Source organism: Oncorhynchus mykiss, chromosome 25 (assembly GCF_057628025.1).
Source record: "Oncorhynchus mykiss isolate SJ-2025 chromosome 25, ASM5762802v1, whole genome shotgun sequence".
NCBI classification, from domain to species: Eukaryota; Metazoa; Chordata; class Actinopteri; order Salmoniformes; family Salmonidae; genus Oncorhynchus; species Oncorhynchus mykiss.
Window position 1 is genome coordinate 26,208,747 of NC_143046.1, and position 21,020 is coordinate 26,229,766.

The 21,020-nt window shown below is 45.1% G+C and overlaps 1 protein-coding gene across 5 annotated transcripts; it reads left to right on the forward strand.

The window, feature by feature from the left end:
• The first annotated feature begins 6 nt into the window (after window positions 1–6).
• LOC110504852 (uncharacterized) lies at window positions 7–17,310 on the forward strand. Of its 5 annotated transcripts, none has more exons than XM_090219477.1 (19): window positions 7–160; window positions 876–1,091; window positions 1,599–1,746; window positions 2,745–3,644; window positions 3,920–6,313; window positions 6,426–6,545; window positions 6,624–6,779; window positions 6,858–6,974; window positions 7,143–7,265; window positions 7,654–7,707; window positions 7,924–8,193; window positions 9,546–9,656; window positions 9,815–10,063; window positions 10,433–11,123; window positions 11,212–11,342; window positions 11,465–11,518; window positions 11,675–11,905; window positions 12,245–12,379; window positions 14,707–17,310. In XM_090219477.1, exons 2-19 carry the CDS (start codon window positions 910–912, stop codon window positions 14,881–14,883), a joined length of 6,243 nt encoding a protein of 2,080 aa, XP_090075603.1. In that variant the 5' UTR covers window positions 7–160; window positions 876–909; the 3' UTR covers window positions 14,884–17,310. The 5 variants fall into 5 exon arrangements, with proteins under 5 accessions (XP_090075603.1, XP_090075601.1, XP_090075602.1 ...); XM_090219475.1 differs by having other exon boundaries at window positions 97–263; XM_090219476.1 differs by lacking the exon at window positions 7–160 and adding an exon at window positions 163–259.
• Window positions 17,311–21,020: the final 3,710 nt, after the last annotated feature.

Here is a 21,020-nt window from a genome sequence, read left to right on the forward strand (position 1 = left end):
AGAGGAGGAGAAGAAGAAGAAGGGGGAAAGATGGGGAGGGGGAAAGAAAGCAGATGGCCTTTCTAACACAGACTAGCCAAGTCCTGGGCACTGGACATTCCCGGAAAGCTCAGCGCATGAAGGTCTCCATGGAAACGTCTGTCACGGCCACGTTGAAAGGGTAAGAAGTGAAAGCTCTTAGTAGGTACCGCAGTAGAGACACCAGAGGACTGAGGGGACGGGAGGAGTCTAGACGGTGGACGACAACAAAGACTCTTCAGTATGTAAATTACTTTATATTATCACAGCACTGTATTTTACAATTATGACTAACTTTAGGTACCTTGACAAAACAAACCCAATGCAAATACTTCCTCCTTCAGCTCTGTTCTGCAGTTCTGAGTTATCCATTGGCTTCACATTGCATTCATTCATTAGCTTAATCAGAGTTACGCAGTAACTTGGCTAACTGGCAGAGATAGGTGATGGGATAAGGGGGAGGGGCTTGTTGTGGTTAGGGAGAGGAGGTGGTGAGGTAACTTTAGACGCATGTCTGAAGCTAGTCAGCTACTTGCTGCAGCCGAGCTGCTGCTCTCATGATTAATGCAATTTGTGTGTGTGTGGTGTGTGTGTGGTGTGTGTGTGTGTGTGTGTGTGTTACACCACAGCAAAGGGTCAAGAAAGAGATGGAAGAGAGGACAAAGAAGCGAAGGGAGAGAAAGAGGGAGGTCAGAGAGGTATATAGAGAAAGAGGAGAGGGGAGGCAGTTTTTGAGAAAGAGAGGGGGGTGTTACTGAGGTTGGAGAAGGAGTGTGTTTGTTGGTTTGCTACCGGACAGTGGATGAATGCAGGGAGAGGATCAGTAAGGTTTCTGAATGGAAACTGTTGGTTTGCAGGTTCTAGAGAAGAGGTCACCCATGAACAACAACCATGGAGGGGAACATGATTACAACAGCGGGGACCGGAACCGGAGCTCACTCTGTAACCATGGTAACAGGTCCCACTGGCACCCCAGACCTCCAGGTTCTGACTGACAGAGTGAAGCTTCTAGAGCACAGCCTGAGAGACAACGTCAGCTCCTTCACTGAGTCTGAGAGCGCTCTGCACAGCAGGTGAGGAGCAGGTGACATAGAGACAGGGATCATGTATCACACAGCTACAACATATGGCCACAACCATATCACATTGCACATCCTGTAGCATTTTGCCATAGTAACAGACTGTTGGTTACCTCTTAGCATGATATCACTGTGTGGGGTTTATTTCAAACATCGCAGTCAGTAAGGTATGTGTGCACACTTCTATTTTCTCTTGGACTTATGACAGGCAAAAACAATTTGACAGTAGGATGTCTCATCTCTGTTGAATGCTAATGTAATGCTATGCTAATCATGTAATGCTATGCTATTCATGTAATGCTATGCTAATCATGTAATGCTATGCTAATCATGTAATGCTATGCTATTCATGCAATTCTATGCTAAACATGTAATGCTATGCTAATCGTGTAATGCTATGCTAATCATGTAATGTTATGCTAATCATGTAATGCTATGCTAACCATGTAATGCTATGAAAAATAAATGTGATCTAATGAGTCATGTTGTCCTCCTGTGCAGGATTAGAGAGTTGGAGGTGTCAGAAAAGAGCCTGCTACAGAAGGTGGAGGACCTTACTTCTAACTCAGTCCTCCACTGCCCCAGCATGCTGCAGCGCCAGAGGCTGGATGAGCGGCTCCACGCGCTGAGGGAGGAGGTACGCTCCATGGTGAGAGACAGAATTGAGCTTTACATGAGCTTCAATGAGGCATAGCAAACATACGAGTACTGGAAGCTGTACTGTACATGTAGTGTAGGCCTGTTATAACTCAGGTATTAGTGTAGTGTAAACCTGTTGTAACTCAGGTAGTGTAGTGTAAGCTTGTTGTAACTCAGGTATTAGTGTAGTGTAAACCTGTTGTAACTCAGGTATTAGTGTAGTGTAAACCTGTTGTAACTCAGGTAGTGTAAGCTTGTTGTAACTCAGGTATTAGTGTAGTGTAAACCTGTTGTAACTCAGGTAGTGTAGTGTAAACCTGTTGTAACTCAGGTAGTGTAAGCCTGTTATAACTCAGGTATTAGTGTAGTGTAAACCTGTTGTAACTCAGGTAGTGTAGTGTAAACCTGTTGTAACTCAGGTATTAGTGTAGTGTAAACCTGTTGTAACTCAGGTAGTGTAAACCTGTTGTAACTCAGGTATTAGTGTAGTGTAAACCTGTTGTAACTCAGGTAGTGTAGTGTAAACCTGTTGTAACTCAGGTATTAGGGTAGTGTAAACCTGTTGTAACTCAGGTAGTGTAGTGTAAACCTGTTGTAACTCAGGTATTAGTGTAGTGTAAACCTGTTGTAACTCAGGTATTAGTGTAGTGTAAACCTGTTGTAACTCAGGTATTAGTGTAGTGTAAACCTGTTGTAACTCAGGTAGTGTAAACCTGTTGTAACTCAGGTATTAGTGTAGTGTAAACCTGTTGTAACTCAGGTAGTGTAAACCTGTTGTAACTCAGGTATTAGTGCAGTGTAAACCTGTTGTAACTCAGGTAGTGTAAACCTGTTGTAACTCAGGTATTAGTGTAGTGTAAACCTGTTGTAACTCAGGTATTAGTGTAGGGTAATTTATTGTACTTTATTGTAATTGTAAGAAGAAGGAGAATGCAGGGAGTATGCGAGTATCATAACTCTATTGTAGCTCAGGTGTAAGTTATTGTAATCTCCCTGTCTCTGTCTCAGTCCCAGGAGAAGGAGCGTGGGGATCGTGTGTGGAGGGAGAGGCTGAGGCGCTGCCAGGCCCAGCTCAGGGCTAAAGAAGAGGAGATGGGCCGCCAGTCTCAGTACTTTGAGCACTTTAAGAGCCAGCTGCACCACAAGCTAGGCCTGGCCAGAGACAGAGAGCAGGGCCTGCAGACCAGACTCTACCAGCTGGAGCGACCAGTGCTGGAGATGAACGTATCTGCTGCCACCTACATAGCCCCTGTCAACACAGCTAGCACCAACTCCGTTACTGCAGACAATGTCAAGTCCATCATGGTACCAACCTCAGGCCAACAGAGAACAGAGACAGAGAGACTGCCCCACCCAAGGGAGGAAGGAGAAGGAGAGGAGGAGGACGGTGAGGCGAAGACACAGCGGAGACACTACGGACAACAGCTCCAGCAGAAGCAGGGAGTGGATGGTAGAGAAATAGAGGGAGAAAGAGAGGGGGAGGAAGGGGATGATGGTGAGACTCTGGGGGGTGAGGCTAGACTGAGAAGCTTCATCCTCAGCCTCCAGGAGGACCTCAGGGTTCTGCTGGAGAGGGAGGAGCAGGGGCTGGCGGAGCAGAGGGGGCTGATGGAACAGTTGGAGGAAGCGCAGGAGAACAACCACTTCTTGTCCTGTACGTTGGAGGAGATGAAGACGGTGGTCCACAGACTGAAGCTGACAGAGAGCTCCCTGATGGAGGAGGTGGAGGAGCTGCAAGAGGAGAACCAGAGACTGTGTCAGAGGGTCAGCCACACTCTCAGACAGACCAACCACAGCCTGGGTTCTACTGACCCCAGCCCTGTCTCTACCCCCAGCCTGGCTACCTCCCTGTCAAACACCCCTGGCCTGGGTCAACCAGTTCCCTGCTCTGTGAACAACACTGACCCGGTGAGTAATGAGATGAAAGTTAATGTAGAGGGGACTCTGTAAATCAGTGTAAGAGTTGGAGAGTTAAGCCTCAAGAATGTGAATGATTACGATTATAAGCTAACCTTATTTTAGGATTGTAAAATGGATTATAATGTGGGATTATCATGGGTCCAAAGTGGAATGTTGATCTGAGTAACTACAGAGGAACTAACGAGTGTGGCCGGCTTGTGTGTTTGAGACTGGGATCTGCTTTTTGATGAACCTCTAATGTTTAGTGTTCATCATCTATGCAGGTGAAGATGATCCCAGGCCAGTCTTCACTAGACACATACCCCTCTGCTCAACACCATGGAGCAACAGAGAGGTCGCAGGAAAACTCCACTCTGCCTCTGCCCCAGCCGGACCTCCTGAACCTCTCAGGCCACCGTAGCCAGAACCCCGGCCTCATATCCCTGGGTACTAAGAGCGTTGAGGGTCTGGGGGAGTTGTCCCTGAGGGACTGGTGTCCTGGTCCTGGGGGCTTCCCCTCTCTCAACCTGGAGGAGGGGACAAGCGAGGAGACTGAGGCCCTGAAAGAGGCTTACAGGAGCATGGGGGGCGACATGGACTCACTCCGGGACCACAGGGACCAGCTGGAGAGCACTCTACGACACACACAGGACCAGCTGCACAGGGTGACCGAGGAGAACGCCCGACTGAAATGTAAACTCAGGGCGCAGGGAGAAACAGGGGCCTGCGAGGTGGAGCTTGTTGGCGAGAGCATGACAAATGTCCAGGAAAACAAGGTGTCAACTCCAAACCTCATACCCCAGAGTTGCAGAGACCTCACTGCAACTCCATATCAGAATGATACTATCCTAGCCTTAGCCCAGGATGACCTGTCCCTGTATGCCTTAGCCCAAGATGACCTAGCCCTAGCCTTGAACCAGGAGAACCGGGCCCTGGGCAGGCGTATCCAGGAGCTCCTAGCCCACATAGAGAGCCAGGAGGGGGAGAGTGAGAGGGAGCTAGTCCAGCTCAGGCTGCAAGTGTCCCTGCTAGAGAGGGAGAGCACCAGGCTGGAGCAGGAGAACCTGGAGCAGGGAGGTCTCATCACTGAACTGACCAGGAAGACTGAGGATGACCTCAACACTATCATAGAGCTGCAGGAAAGACGGGTCGAGAGGGGTCAGCTAGGCCTACAGCAGGGTGACAGTGGTTTGACCACTGAGTCAGAGTCAGTGCACGCTCAACAGGGTCAACCCACAGTAGGGGTTGTGACCAGTTTACAAGGTGATCAGACGCCAGGGTCAGTGAATAGTGGTGTACCACAGGTTGACCACACGGTTGAGTCAGTGTGTGGTCAGCAGGAGGACCGTTTGACCACGGAGTCAACGTGCAGGCTTAGAGAGAAGAGGGACGAGCTGATTGGCTATCTCAGTGATCTCAAAGAGGAAAGAGAACAGGTAGCCCTCTCACTTAGCAGTCAGACAGAGGAGAAACACCAGCTAACACGCTCCATGTGGGTTCTGAAAGAAGAACGCGACCAGATCCATAAGTCACTCTGCGGTTTAAAAGAAGAGAAAGAACAGCTGACAAGGTCCCTCTGTGGTCTGAAAGATGAGAGAGACAAGGTGACGCGGTCAATGTGTGGTTTAAAAGAGGAGAGAGACCAGCTAGTTCAGTCAATGTTTGGACTCGAGGAGGAGAGAGACCAGCTAGTTCAGTCAATGTCTGGACTCGAGGAGGAGAGAGACCAGCTAGTTCAGTCAATGTCTGGACTCCAGGAGGAGAGAGACCAGCCAGTTCAGTCAATATCTGGACTCCAGGAGGAGAGAGACCAGCCAGTTCAGTCAATGTCTGGACACCAGGAGGAGAGAGACCAGCTAGTTCAGTCAATGTCTGGACTCCAGGAGGAGAGAGACCAGCTAGTTCAGTCAATGTCTGGACTCCAGGAGGAGAGAGACCAGCTAGTTCAGTCAATGTCTGGACTCCAGGAGGTGAGAGACCAGCTAGTTCAGTCAATGTCTGGACTCCAGGAGGAGAGAGACCAGCTAGTTCAGTCAATGTCTGGACTACAGGAGGAGAGAGACCAGCTAGTTAAGTCAATGTCTGGACTCCAGGAGGAGAGAGACCAGCTAGTTCAGTCAATGTCTGGACTCCAGGAGGTGAGAGACCAGCTAGTTCAGTCAATGTCTGGACTCCAGGAGGAGAGAGACAAGCTCTCGCAGTCTCTCTTCGGCCAAAAAGATGAGAGAGACCAGTTGATGCAGTCAATGTGTGGTTTAAAGGGACAGAGAGACCAGCTAACACAGACACTCAGCCGTCTAGAGCAGGAAAGAGACAAGCTGTCATCTCTCAGCCTTCAAACACGAGAGCGGTACCAGGTGGACCAGTTTGTCTCTGATCTAAAAGAAGAGAAAGAGCAGCTAGTTCAGTCAATGGATGTTCAGAGAGAACAGCTCACAGAGGAGAGAGACCAATTGCAGATGGACGTCGCTACTCTACGGAATCAGCTGCTGTTACAGGGGCGGAGCCACAGCCAGCAGCCCTCAGAGAACCACGTTGGCAAGGCAACACGGACAGAGGTTGTGGCTACAGAGAGAGGGGGTCAGATGCCAAAAATGCATGATGATGGTAATGTCACTCATAGATGTCTGGCCACAGTCTACTCCTACAAGACCATCCGTCTGGCACAGTCTGCACAGGTAGGAGGGAATCTTTGTACTTGTGTGAGTTGTTATGTATGTTGGCACTGAGTTTCTGTCAGTAGTAGCGTGTCGCAGGGTTGTGTGAGTTATAGCATATCCCCGTATCCAGGACCACTTGGGAGAGAAAGAGGAAACAGATATGGAGCAGAGTGAACTGATGAGGGAGATCGAGTCGCTGGGGTTAGAACTCAGAAACTCACGGGAGGTACTGAAGAAGACCCAATCAGAGGTGAGCGCTCCTTTCTTCCTGTCTTGGCCAATCAGAGGAGAGGTCAGAACCATGACTGAACAGAATCTGTGTGTGCAGGCTCAAAGGTGGTACCGTGAGCTGGGTGTGTCTGAGGTCAGACGAGAGGAGGCTGAGAAGAGGGCGGGAAAGGCAGCCAATGAGGTGAAGGGGATGAGAGAGGAAACCAAGGAGGTGGAGAAAACAAAGACGGAAAACCACACACTGAGAGCAGAGGTATGGATAGAGAAAGTATCGCTCTCACTAACCACCATAGTCATGTCATGATAACCCACTGGCTGTGTCTGTTGTTAGTTGGGAGAGGTGAAGGGCAGACTATTGTGTCTGGAGAGAGAGAAGACCGATGCTCACACACTGAGGATCAAGATCCAAGAGAAGTTCAGCTTGCTTCAGGCTGAACTCAAAGCCAAGGTGTGTGTTGCTTCAGGCTGAACTCAAAGCCAAGGTGTGTGTTGCTTCAGGCTGAACTCGAAGCCAAGGTGTGTGTTGCTTCAGGCTGAACTCGAAGCCAAGGTGTGTGTGTTGACTAAATCTTTCTATGTGTGTACTGTATACCTGAATTTGTGATCGTTCACGCAGAGTGTTGCTCTGAAGGAGCTGAGTTCAGAGTACACATCCCTGAAGGGAGAGCAGGGCAGCAGAGAGGACTGGAGCAACACACTCACCTTACTGAGGGTGCGCTATGATGACATCAGAAATAAGGTAAACTGCCTTTTGTCAGCTAAGATTGGTAAAAGTTACCCTTAAATTTACCAATTTAGGTAGAAGGCATCCTTTTGCACCGATTTAGAATCAGCTTAATACTCTACCATCCTCGAATCCCGAGCCTTACCTGTTAGGAAGAAAATTCCAAACTGACCTGAGATCAGTGTCAAGGAGCAACTTCATCCTAGTCTGATAAAACCACAGCTCTCTGCTTAGAGTGATGTTTGTTCAAAGACATGCAGAATGAATTGTATTGGAAGAGAGATTTTACAATATCAAAAGAGCTGTATTTGTGGTCAGTGTTTTTGGTTTACTGTAATGCTTTGTTGTTATTTCCAGTCCGTGTATTTAGTCTAATGGCTTTGTCTCTCCTGACTTTCTCCAGTACAATGTCCTCCTGAGAAAGAGTCAGACGGATCTGGACATAGCTCCTCTAAAGGTGAGGGGGGTGGAGAATGGGGGTAGTCTGGTTTGATACATGGTTGTTTGAAGCTAAAATAAGATTTGGTGTTGGACTTGTTTTGACTGACAGCTGTTGTATCCAATGGCAGGCCATGCTGTAATGATTTGGTTTTGATTGATTAATGATCTGTCCAATGACAAGCCAAGCTGCCGGGTTTTGGTTTTGATTGACTGATGATCTGTCCGATGGCAGGCCAAGCTGTCATGTCTGGTGGTGAAGTGCCAGCAGAGGAACAGTCTACTGGTGCAGTTGATGCAAGCCCTGCGTCGGTATGGCTGCCTGGACTACAATCTGACCCAGGAGGCTGAGGACCTGCTTAATGACACAGCACTGCAGGACTACGCCAGCACCTTCACACCCCCACCCACTGCAGCTCTGCAGCAGAACACCCACCTTCTCCCACCTGCAGCCTCAGAACGACCGGAGTGCTCACAGACCTCTGCTGCAGCCTCCGCAGCACAGGTAAGAGATGTGGTAACACAGAGGTTTTCAAACCTCTCCTTGAGGACCCCCAGCCGTTCCATATATTCAAGCTATTCCACAGCTAGTACACCGGATTAAACTTGTCAACTAATCAAGCCCTTAACTACTCGATTCAGGTGAGTTAGTGCAGGGCAACAACAAAATTGTGAAATTTCCGATCCCCGAGGAGAGGTTTGAAACGCACCACAGTAACACACCATATGTCACGCCCTGACCTTAGTTATCCATGTTTTCTTTATTATTTTGGCTAGGTCAGGGTGTGACGAGGGTGGTTTGTTTAGTTTTTCTATTGTCTCTGGGTTTTTGTATGTCTAGGGGTTTTTGTATGTCTAGGGGTTTTTGTATGTCTAGGGGTTTTTGTATGTCTAGGGGTTTTTGTATGTCTAGGGGTTTTTGTATGTCTAGGGGTTTTTGTATGTGTAGGGGTTTTTGTATGTCTAGGGGTTTTTGTATGTCTAGGGGTTTTTGTATGTCTAGGGGTTTTTGTATGTCTAGGGGTTTTTGTATGTCTAGGGGTTTTGTATGTTTAGGGGTTTTTGTATGTCTAGGGGTTTTTGTATGTCTAGGGGTTTTTGTATGTCTAGGTGTTTATATGTCTATGGTTGCCTAGATTGGTTCTCAATCAGAGGCAGCTGTTTATTGTTGTCTCTGATTGGGGACCATATTTAGGTAGCCATATTCCTTGGGTATTTTGTGGGTTGTTATTCTATGTTTAGTTGCCTGTCTGCACTAGCCATATTAGCTTCACGGTTCGTTTTGTTCAGTGTTTGTTCTTTCATTAAAGAAGTATGGACGCTTACCACGCTGCGCCTTGGTCTCCTCCATCTGACGACCGTGACACCATACCACTGCACTGAACCACTAACTCATCTTAGTACAGTGTGAAACCAGTAGTCTAAAGTACTAAAGTAAAAATACTTTAAAGTAGTACTTAAGTAGTTTTTGGGGGAATCTGTACTTTACTATTCATATTTTTGACAACTTTAACTTTTATTTCACTACATTACTAAAGAAAATGATGTACGGTTGGCTTAATATAAGGCATTTGAAATGATGTATACTTTTAGATTTACTTTTGATACATAAGTATATTTAAAACCAAATACTTTTAGACTTTTACTCAAGTAGTATTTTACTTGGTGACTTTCACTTTTACTTGAGTCATTTTCTATTAACGTAACTTTACTTTTTCAAGTATGACAATTGGGTACTTTTCCCACCACTGTGTAATACAGAAACATACCTCACACCAGCTGAAGGGGTTTATAACATAACACACCTGTGTAAGGGGTTTCCCTGGCCATCTCTGAGGGGTTGTGCTCTCTTCCTAGGAGCTGAGTAAAGCTGTGTCTGAAGGCAGTAGGAGGGAACACTTCAGAGTGTGTGTGGCCACAGCAGACTACTGCCCCTCTCCGAACATGCCTCACACTCTACTGCCAATGGTAGTTGGATATAGAAATATTACAACTCTCAGTTTCTGTGGCACACAGTATTCCGTCACAGAGCATTGTTTTAATTCATATAAATACATGACAACAAATGATATCTTGTTGCATGTCTTATACAGTAGGCTTATATTATCCACACATTTCTGTTACAGCTGCCCCTTTCTGCGGGTGAATCAGTCCAAGTTACTGGACTTCCAGACAGACATGGGATGTACCATGCCGAGGTGAAAGGGGAATCTGGCCTGGTCCCTGCCCGTTTCTTAGAGGAGAATGGGAGACCACTCATCCTGACTTCCCCCTCGCCAGAGAGATGTGCCAGTCTGACTAGGAAGCTGACCAGTCCAGGGAAGATCATCAACCTTCACCAGCAGTTGCAGAACACTCTCTCCAACAGCTACCAGGTAGGCCTATAGTACAGCTTCAACAAACTCTATGCTACCTACCTTCACACAAGTTATTTTAGATTTATTTAACCTTTATTTAGACAGAGAGTCAGACTGAGACCTAGGTCTCTTTTCCAGATGAGCCTGTATAGCACCACAATACACATCCAAATACAATAAACACTTTAAACTGCACATTCATATACAAAACAGACACATATTAAATATTGAGTAACTTGATTTCAACGGAAACTTCAGTTGTAGTAGAATTAAGTATCAAAACACACAATGCTATGCTAACCAGGCTTGAAGGACCGCAAATGTATATTGTTTATGCACAAAGTCCCACTATAGTCTACACAACCATGTCACCCATTCTCTCCCTAGGTTTTCCCTTCCAAGACCAGCCCCCAGGTTTACTCCAGTCCCCCTCCAGGACAGGGGTACTCCCCAGGATACCCCAACCACAACCCTGCTGCCCCCAACCGACCCAAGCATACCCTTGTAGCAACTACCCCTATTATTACTAGTACTAGTCTCCTATCTGCCACGGCCCCCACTAAAACTACCAGTGATGGTGCTACCTCTTCTAAGCAGACCCCAAACAGAGCACATCCAACTACCAGCCCTCCTGTCTACACCACCACCACCACTACTGCCCTTAGCAGTGGTAAAGAACCCCTCTCTAAAACTGTCTCTGCTGCTGCTACCTCCAATGTTACAACCCCTGTTAATACCCCTCCTACCACTGTGGCCCGGACTGTTAAAGCACAAACTACCACTGCCTTGTGGAACACTGCCCCCACCAAATCTGCCCCTCCACCTATTACCGCTGGAACTACAGCCCCCACCAAATCTGCCCCTCCACCTATTACCGCTGGAACTACAGCCCCCACCAAATCTGCCCCTCCACCTATTACCGCTGGAACTACAGCCCCCACCAAAATGGCCCCCATCACTACTGCTCTTCCCCTTGCTGAGTTGTCACGACTGCCTGATGAGGATCATTGCATCAAGAAGCCCCTCTCCAACCTCCAGCCTGAACAAGCTAAACCACCCAAACTCAGAGCTATACCAGGTGCAGTAGCCTACACAATACACACTGTTGACTGTACACTTGACGGAAAGCATACGTGTCTGATTGTCTTTGGTCCCGCCCCTCTTAGAACCTCCAGCTGAGGTGAGCTCTGTTGAGGTCATCAGGACAGTGGGACAGAGCAGCCTCATGATTGGTTGGGAGAGACCGCCACTGGATGAGCTGGGCTGCAGCAACGGAACCTTTGTGTATGGATACATGGTAGGCTGCTCCTCTCGCCTTGGATACATTAGAATGTAAATGGATGGCTTTGGTGTTGTTCATTCGGTGCTCTGTGTATGCCTTGCTCATCTCTCTCTCTCTCTCTCTTTCTCCCTCCACAGATCTATGTAGAAGGGGAGTTCCACAAGTCTGTCATGAGCTCTGCATGCACGAAGGTACGGTATGAAGCAGTCCTTTGACAACATGCTCCACCTTTCCTCCTCCTCTTCCTGTTCTAATGATGCAATAATATTCATCACTGTGTGTGGTGTTTCTACGTATCATCAGTTGAATGGTTGAAGATGACAGTGTGTATCTGTCCTCTCTTTCAGTGTATTCTGGAGAATCTGGATCTGTCCGGCCAGGTCCACATCAGTGTTCAGACCCTGGGCTCCAACGGTCTCTATGCGGAGAAGGTCCACCTCATCTACAGGGGAAAACACACCCAGTTTAGGACAGATCACACCCGTGTCAACACAGCTTCTGCTGCTCCCTGCACAGACCCTGCCTACCGAGACTGCAGGACTCCGCCCACACACCGACACAATGGCTTCACCCAACCAGTGAGTTCTACAGACATGCCCACTTCTAAATTGACACACCCACCACATGATCACTTTTGCCCTGACCATTTTGGGAAACTTACCCTGACCCAACGTTTTAATCTTTTACTGCATATTTTCAGCCACACTCTCCAGTTGAAACCTTACTCACCCGACTCAGCAAGTCCAACGGTCTTGATGTGTTCCTTTTCAGTTACTGTGTTTCATTGAAATCTGTATGAAATAATGAAATGTGATGCAGTCATAAATATCTACATTTACAGTCATCTCTTCTGGGCTTGTGTATTAATGTGTGTGTGTCTGTGTGTGTACTCTGCGTGTGTGTGGCGTGCCTTTCAGCTTGTGGCCATCTACAACTACAACCCTCTGAAGGACAGTCCTAACCTCCACCCCAGCAGAGAGCTGGCCCTTAGAGAGGGAGACACCGTCATGCTGCTAGGCAACCCACGCAACGACGGCTTCTGTCAGGCCGAGGTGGGCCAATCAACAACATCCAGTCAACAGTCATTTACCAATCAACTTGCAGAATTAACTTGTAGCTTGAATCTCTTTATATCGGATAATCATGAGTATGTACAGTGCATTCTGGAAAGTATTCAGACCCCTTGACTTTTTCCACATTTTGTTACGTTACGGCCTTATTCTAAAATTGATTAAATTACATGTTTTCCTCATCAATCTACACACAATAGTCCATGATGACATAATGAATGAAAAACAGGTTTTTAGAAATTTTAGCAAATGTATATAAAAATTTAAAAAATACCTTATTTGCGTAAGTATTCAGACATTAGCTATGAGAATTGTAATTGAGCTCAGGTGCATCCTGTTTCCCTTGATCATCCTTGAGATGTTTCTACAACTTGATTGGAGTCCACCCGTGGTCAATTAAATTGATTGGACATGATTTGGAAATGCACACACCTGTCTATATAAGGTCCCACAGTTGACAGTGCATGTCAGAACAAAAACCAAGCCATGAGGTTGAAGGAATTGTCCGTAGAGCTCTGAGACAGGATTGTGTCGAGGCACAGATTTGGGGAATGGTACCAAAAAATGTCTGCAGCATTGAAGTTCCCCAAGAACACAGTGGCCTCCATCATTCATAAATGGAAGAAGTTTGGAACCACCAAGACTCTTCCTAGAGTCTTGGCTGCTCGAGTCTTGGCTGCTCTTGGCTGCTTCCTAGAGTCCCTGGCTGCTCGACCAAACCAAAAGGTACCTGAAGACTCAGACCATGAGAAATAAGATTCTCTGGTCTGATTAAACCAAGATTGAACTCTTTGGCCTGAATGCCAAGTGTCACGTCTGGAGGTAACCTCGTGCTGTGGGGATGTTTTTTCAGTGACTAGTCAGGATCGAGGGAAAGATGAACGGAGCAAAGTACAGAGAGATCCTTGATGACAATCTGCTCCAGATTCAGAATCTGCTCAGACTGGGGCGAAGGTTCACCTTCCAACAGGACAATGACCCTAAGCACACAGCCAACGCAGGAGTGGCTTCGGGACAAGTCTCTGAATGTCCTTGAGTGGCCCAGCCAGAGCCCGGACTTGAACCCGATCAAAAATCTCTGGAGAGACCTGAAAATAGCTGTGCATCGATGTTCCCTATCCAACCTGACAGAGCTCGAGGGGATCTGCAGAGAAGAATGGGAGAAACCTGCCAAATAGAGGTGTGCCAAGCTTGCAGCGTCATACCCAAGAAGACTTGAGGCTGTATTCGTTGCCAAAAGTGCTTTAACAAAGTACTGAATAAAAGTTCTGAACACTTATTTAAATGTGATATAAATGCAAAAATGTTTTTTTTTTAAAAATAGTTTTGCTTTATCATTATGGGGTATTGTGTGTAGATTGATGAGGAGAAAAACTATTGAATCCATTTTAGAATAAGGTTGTAACGTAACAAAATGTGGAAAAAGTCGAGGGGTCTGAATGCTTTCTGAATGCACTGTAATTGAACAGATCTGTGTCTGAGATATCTAACAGACTGCTATCTAACAGACTGCTATCTAACAGACTGCTATCTAACAGACTGCTATCTAACAGACTACTATCTAACAGACTGCTATCTAACAGACTGCTATCTAACAGACTGCTATCTAACAGACTGCTATCTAACAGACTGCTATCTAACAGACTGCTATCTAACAGACTGCTATCTAACAGACTGCTATCTAACAGACTGCTATCTAACAGACTGCTATCTAACAGACTGCTATCTAACCAGACTGCTATCTAACCAGACTGCTATCTAACCAGACTGCTATCTAACCAGACTGCTATCTAACAGACTACTATCTAACAGACTGCTATCTAACAGACTGCTATCTAACAGACTGCTATCTAACAGACTACTATCTAACAGACTGCTATCTAACAGACTGCTATCTAACAGACTGCTATCTAACAGACTACTATCTAACAGACTACTATCTAACAGACTGCTATCTAACAGACTGCTATCTAACAGACTGCTATCTAACAGACTGCTATCTAACAGACTGCTATCTAACAGACTGCTATCTAACCAGACTGCTATCTAACAGACTGCTATCTAACAGACTGCTATCTAACCAGACTGCTATCTAACCAGACTGCTATCTAACCAGACTACTATCTAACAGACTGCTATCCAAACAGACTGCTATCCAAACAGAGTGCTATCCTAACAGACTGCTATTTTACAGACTGCTATCTAACAGATGACTGACTATCTTACAGACTACTATCTAGCAGACTGCTATCTAAACAGATGAGTGCAGCTGTACTGTAGATAGCTTACTGAGTGATTATGTGTTTCAGGTGAATGGCAGACGAGGTCTGGCTCCTGTGGCGTTACTAGAGGAAGTTCCTGTTCCAGACAGACATGTAAGCCCCGCCCCTCCCCAATCTTCTCCTGAGAGAGGAGCAGATGATAGGCCACTGTGCCTGCCAATCAGAGAGAGAACAAGATGGGCCGCTGTGACTGTCAATCAGTGAGAGAACAAGATGATGGGCCACTGTGGCTGCAAATCAAAGAATGCTTACCTGCAGAGAGATTATAGTGGCCAGAGTTAATGACATCGTCAAACACTGCCTGCTTGTGACACAAACGTTCATAACCGCTCGCTGCCCAAAGTAATTTGAAATGGAAGGCTACAGTAGAGCATCAGCCTACATGTGGGAAGTTGTGTGGCCCAGTTTGATATTGTGCTTCGATGGACAGTTCCTTATAGCCTACATAATACTCACTGAGATTGTCGAATCACCTCTAACTGTCACCTCTATCAAAATTATCTCTAATCACCTCTATCAAAATCCCCACTGTTCCGTGTGTAATCTCTCATGGACAGACGCACGTAATATAGCTGCTATTGTAGTGTCTGTCAACAGACTGTGGGATGCGACGACTATCAAAGAACTTGATCAGTGATATTTCATCACTGATAATTTTGGACAAATTACGATTTCGCATCTTTCGAATTTCGGAAGGGGAGGGAACATTTGGCCCATAGACTTGCCTGTAACTTGCAAAGGCGGGTGGAGCTACTGCCCTGCTTCCACTGCTTGCTCTAGTCTCTTTTCAAACACATCTTCCAACAATAATAACACTGGGTTTCCAAGATTATTCTGTATGTGACAAGTGTCAAAAAGGTCAAAGGTTGGCCTAATGGATCTGACAACCTGTCTGATATCAAGTGCATTCATGGTAATAAAGCTAGGCCATTTTACTGGATCCTTTATCAAGCCAAATAGGATAAAAAGAGGTCCATACCAAAGACTTGGATATTTCAGTTCTTTGTTGTTATACACTGAACAAAAATAGCAATGCAAAATGTAAAGTGTTGGTCCCATGTTTCATGAGTTGAAATGAAAGATCCCAGAAATGTTCCATTCACATAAAAAAATCATATCTCCCTAATTTGGTGCAGAAATTTGTTTTACATCCCTGTTAGTGAGCATTTCTCTTTTGGCAAGATAATCTATCCACCTGGCAGCTGCTGCATATCAAGAAGATGATTAAACAGCATGGTCATTACACAGGTGCACCTTGTGTTAGGGACAATAAAAGGCCACACTAAAATGTGCAGTGTTGTCACACAACGCAATGCCACAGATGTCTCAAGTTTTGAGGGAGCGTGCAATTGGCATGCAGACTGCAGGAATGACCACCAGAGCTGTTTCCAGAGAATTCAATGTTTAATTTCTCAACCATAAGCCGCCTCCAACATTGTTTTAGAGAATTTGCCGTGCGGTTTGCTGATGTCAATGTTGGAGGGTTATGGTATGGCGGTGGGATTATGGTATGGGCAGGTGGCGGCGGTGTTATAGTATGGGCAGGCATAAGCTACGGACAACGAACACAAGTGCATTTTATCTATGGCAATTTGCATGCACAGAGATACCGTGATGAGATCCTGAGGCCCATTGTCGTGCCATTCATCCGCTGCCATCACCTCATGTTTCATGATAATGCACAGCCCCATGTCGCAAGGATCTGTACACAATTCCTGGAAGTTGGAAATGTCCCAGTTCTTACATGACCTGCATACTCACCAGACATGTTACCCGTTGCCCATGTTTGGGATGCTCTGGATTGACGTGCACCACAGTGTGTTCCAGTTCTCGCCAATATCCAGCAACTTTGCACAGCCATTGAAGAGGAGTGGGACAAGATTACACAGTCCACAATCAACAGCCTGATCAACTCTATGCAAAGGAGATGTGTCACGCTGCATGAGGCAAATAATGGTCACACTGGTTTTCTGATCCACTCCGCTACTTTTTTAAAGGTATCGGTGACCCACAGATGCATATCTGTATTCTCGGTCATGTAAAATAAATAGATTAGGGCCTAAATAATTTATTTCAATTGACTGATTTCCTTATATGGACTGTAACTCTGTAAAATCATTGAAATTGTTGCGTGCTGCATTTCTATTTTTGTTCAGGGTATTTACAAGAGCCAATCATGGTTGATCATGGTTGTTCATCCAATCATGAATTTGATTGAGGTCTGAGATGTTCTACTGTAGAATCTAATCACTCGATGAAGTCATGTCATTCAGATGGATAGAAATTAGTCACGGATATATATTTTTTGAGATGATTAAAGAACCGGAGGTATGCCATTGGGATGAACAGTACTGTATGGGTGCCTGTGGCTGTGGGTATCAGTCTCCTTTCATTTCCTCAGTCTCTGTCTACAGTCTAACTGAAGTTAATAACCTTTTACTTTTCTGTTCGGATCTGAAAGAGAGAAAATGCATTCTGTGTGAGACACATGACTACTACATACTTGTCCCTCCTCTGATTGTGGGAACGGCCATGGATGTATTTCTGTATCACTCTGTGCATATGATGTCATTTGATTTCCTAATGATTTCTTTAGACTGTATTAAGAGAATAAATGTTTAGATGACATCAGATATTTAGTAGTATGTCCTGTATTTTCTGGATTATACTGCGGTGTACAATCTTGATTTTACCACTAGAGGGCAGTCATCGCAAACTTTCCAACATGCTACTCTCAATAGCCAAATAAATCTGTGGGTGTATCTCCTCTCTGTTTAGGGACTATTGAGCACCCCCCCCCCCCATGGGATGCAGATAATAGTATATCAAAACTCCCACTGTGTGTTGTGTACAAACACTTACATATAGACTTGCTAGGGAATACTCTCACACACGTTTTGGAGGCAAGAGTGCCTTAATAACCACCTGCTGTGGTCTGCTGCTGTGTGAACCCCTCAAGGTGTAAAACCCCATAGCTCAGCAGAAAGAAAGTGTGTGTGTATGTGAGTATTCCCTAACAAGTCTACTTGTAAGTGTTTGTACACAACACACGGTGGGAGTTTTGATATACAATCATCTGGGGAGAGAGTTGCTCAATAGTCCCTAAACAGAGAGGTGAGGCGATAAGAACATGTACACCCACATCCTCAAACCCATACACCAACACACACACAGTCGGACGAACACAGAAAAGAGAAAACTTGGTGAATGAGGTATGGGTTGTGGAGGAACTGCAGCATACATTTTTTTGACTTATAAAATAAAGTCAAAAAATGATATATACCCATTCATTCTTGAATAATTTAAGGAAGGAACCCTTTTTATAATGTTAGCCTAAAATGATATACCCAAATCTAACTGCCTGTAGCTCAGGACCTGAGCGAAAAGGTGCAAAAAGTGCAAATCAATCCCAGAACAACAGCAAAGGACCTTGTGAAGATGCTGTAGAAAACAGGTACAAAGTATCTATGTCCACAGTAAAACAAGTCCTAGATCGACATAACCTGAAAGGCCGCTCAGCAAGGAAAAAGACACTGTTCCAAAACCGCCATAAAAAAGCCAGACTAAGGTTTGCAACTGCACATTGGGGACAAAGATCGTACTTTTTGGAGAAATGTTCTCTGCTCTGATGAAACAAAAAAAGAACTGATTGACCATAATGACCATCTTCATGTTTGGAGGAAAAAGAGGGATGCTTGCAAGTCGAAGAACACTGTCCCAACCGTGAAGCACAGGGGTGGCAGCATCATGTTGTGGGGGTGCTTTGCTGCAGGAGGGACTGGTGCACTTCACAAAATAGATGGCATCATGAGGTTGGAAAATTATGTGGATATATTGAAGCAACATCTCAAGACATCAGTCAGGAAGTTAAAGTTTGGTCGCAAATGGGTCTTCCAAATGTACAATGACCCCAAGTATACTTCCACAGTTGTGGCAAAATGGCTTAAGGACAACAAAGTCAAGGTATTGGAGTGGCCATAACAAAGCCCTGACCTCAATCATATAGAAAATTTGTGGGCAGAACTGAAAAAAGTGTATGCGAGCAAGGAGGCCTACAAACCTGACTCGGTTACATCTGCTCTGTCAGGAGGAATGGGCCAAAATTCACCCAACTTATTGTGGGAAGCTTGTGGAAGGCTACTCGAAACGTTTGACCCAAGTTAAACAATTTAAAGGCAATGCTACCAAATACTAATTGAGTGTATGTAAATTTCTGACCCACTGGGAATGTGATGAAAGAAATAAAAGCTGAAATAAATCATTCTCTCTACTATTATTCTGACATTTCACATAATTGAGATAAAGTGGTGATCCTAACTGACCTAAGACAGGGCATTTTTACGAGGATTAAATGTCAGGAATGATGAAAAATGGAGTTTAAATGTATTTGGCTAAGGTGTATGTAAACTTCCAACTTCAACTGTATATATATATATATATATATATATATATATATATATTGTTTTTCTTCAAATTTTCAAACATGACATTTATATTTTCCAATGGGCTATACATTTGGGTGAGTTTTTTTTAATCATCTGAGTATCCTCGTTTCACTGCCAAAAATAAGATTAAACCATCTAGTGTTCAGTGAAATAACAACACAATGTCAAATACAGGTGGCCTAGTCAAATAATTAACATCAAATCACATTATCCGTTACTCTCTGGCAGGAAACCTTCACTCTTGCGCAGACATTTATAAATTAAACATGACAATTTGAAAAATAAACCACGGGAGTTGTTTGAGCGAGAATAAAGACGACATTCGAGTAGTAAGACATGTATAAAAGCAACAGATACCATTAATAAGAAGGGGCTAGAAGTGTCTTATATAGTGAGCTACCGAGTGGCTAGTGAATTATATGTGTTACAGCTGGATGAGTCAACAGACGTGGCGGGCCTGACACAGCTCCTGGTGTATGTCTGTTACGTTTATTGGGGGTCAATTAAGGAAGACATCCTATTTGTAAAGTTCTGGACAGCTTTGTGACATCAAATGGACTTTGGCGGTCAAGATGTGTTGGTTTCTGTACTGATGGTGCAAAAGCCATGACAGGGAGACATAGTGGAGTGGTAATGCGCGTGCAAGCAGATGATCCCGATGCCACTTCGGTTCACTGCAGCATCCACCGAGAGGCTCTTGCTGCCAAGGGAATGCCTGACAGCTTGAAAGAGGTTTTGGACACTACAGTGAAAATGGTTAAAGCAAGGCCCCTGAACTCTCATGTATTTTCTGCATTATGCAATGATATGGGCAGCAAGCATGTAACGCTTTTACAACATACAGAAGTGCGCTGGTTATCAAGGGGCAAAGTATTGACACTTTTTTATTGAAAGACGAGCTTGAAGTTTTCTTTACTGACCATTATTTTCACTTGTCTGACCACTTGCATGATGATGAGTTTCTCACACGACTGGCCTGTCTGGGGGATGTTTTTTCCCGCCTGAATGATCTGAATTACAGGGACTCTCCGCAACTATATTCAATGTGCCGGACAAAATTGAGGCTATGATTAAGAAGTTGGAGCTCTTCTCTGTCTGCAGTAACAAGGACTACACACAGGTATTTCCATCATTAAATCATTTTTTTGTGTGCGAATGAACTCAAGCTACGGACAATGTCAAATGTGATATAGCGAACCACCTGAGTGAGCTGGGTTCGCAATTACTCAGGTGCTTTCCCGAAACGGATGACACAAACAACTGGATTCGTTATACACTTACCGATATCTGAACAAGAGAGCCTCAATAGAGCCTTGCAGGAAGCGGTTCTGTGAAAATTGAATTTAATCAGAAGCCACTGCCAGATTTCTGGACAGCGCTGCGCTCAGAGTTTCTTGCCTTGGCAAATCGTGCTGTTAAGACACTGATGCCCTTGAAAGTGTGAAAGTGGAAAGTGGATTCTCTGCCCTCACAGGCATGAAAAGTAAATACAGGCACAGACTGTGTGGGGGAAATGATTTAATGACTCCAATACAACCCAACATTGCAGAGTTATGTGCATCCTTTCAAGCACACCCTTTTCATTAACCTGTGGTGAGTTATTCACCGTTTTTGATGAACAAATAAGGTTTTATATGTAAGATGGTTAAATAAAGAGCAAAATTATTGATTATTATTATATTATTATCTGTGCCCTGGTCCTATAACAGCTCTTTGTCACTTCCTATGAGCCGGGTTGTGACAAAAACTCATTCTCATGTTTAATAAATGTATTGTAAAGTGTGTGTGTGGCAGGATTACAATGATGGCAAAAAACAACATTTAAGAGTACACTGACCCTGGTGCTAGAGGGGGTATGCAGCTGGAGGTTGAATGTTTGAAGGGGTACGGGACTAT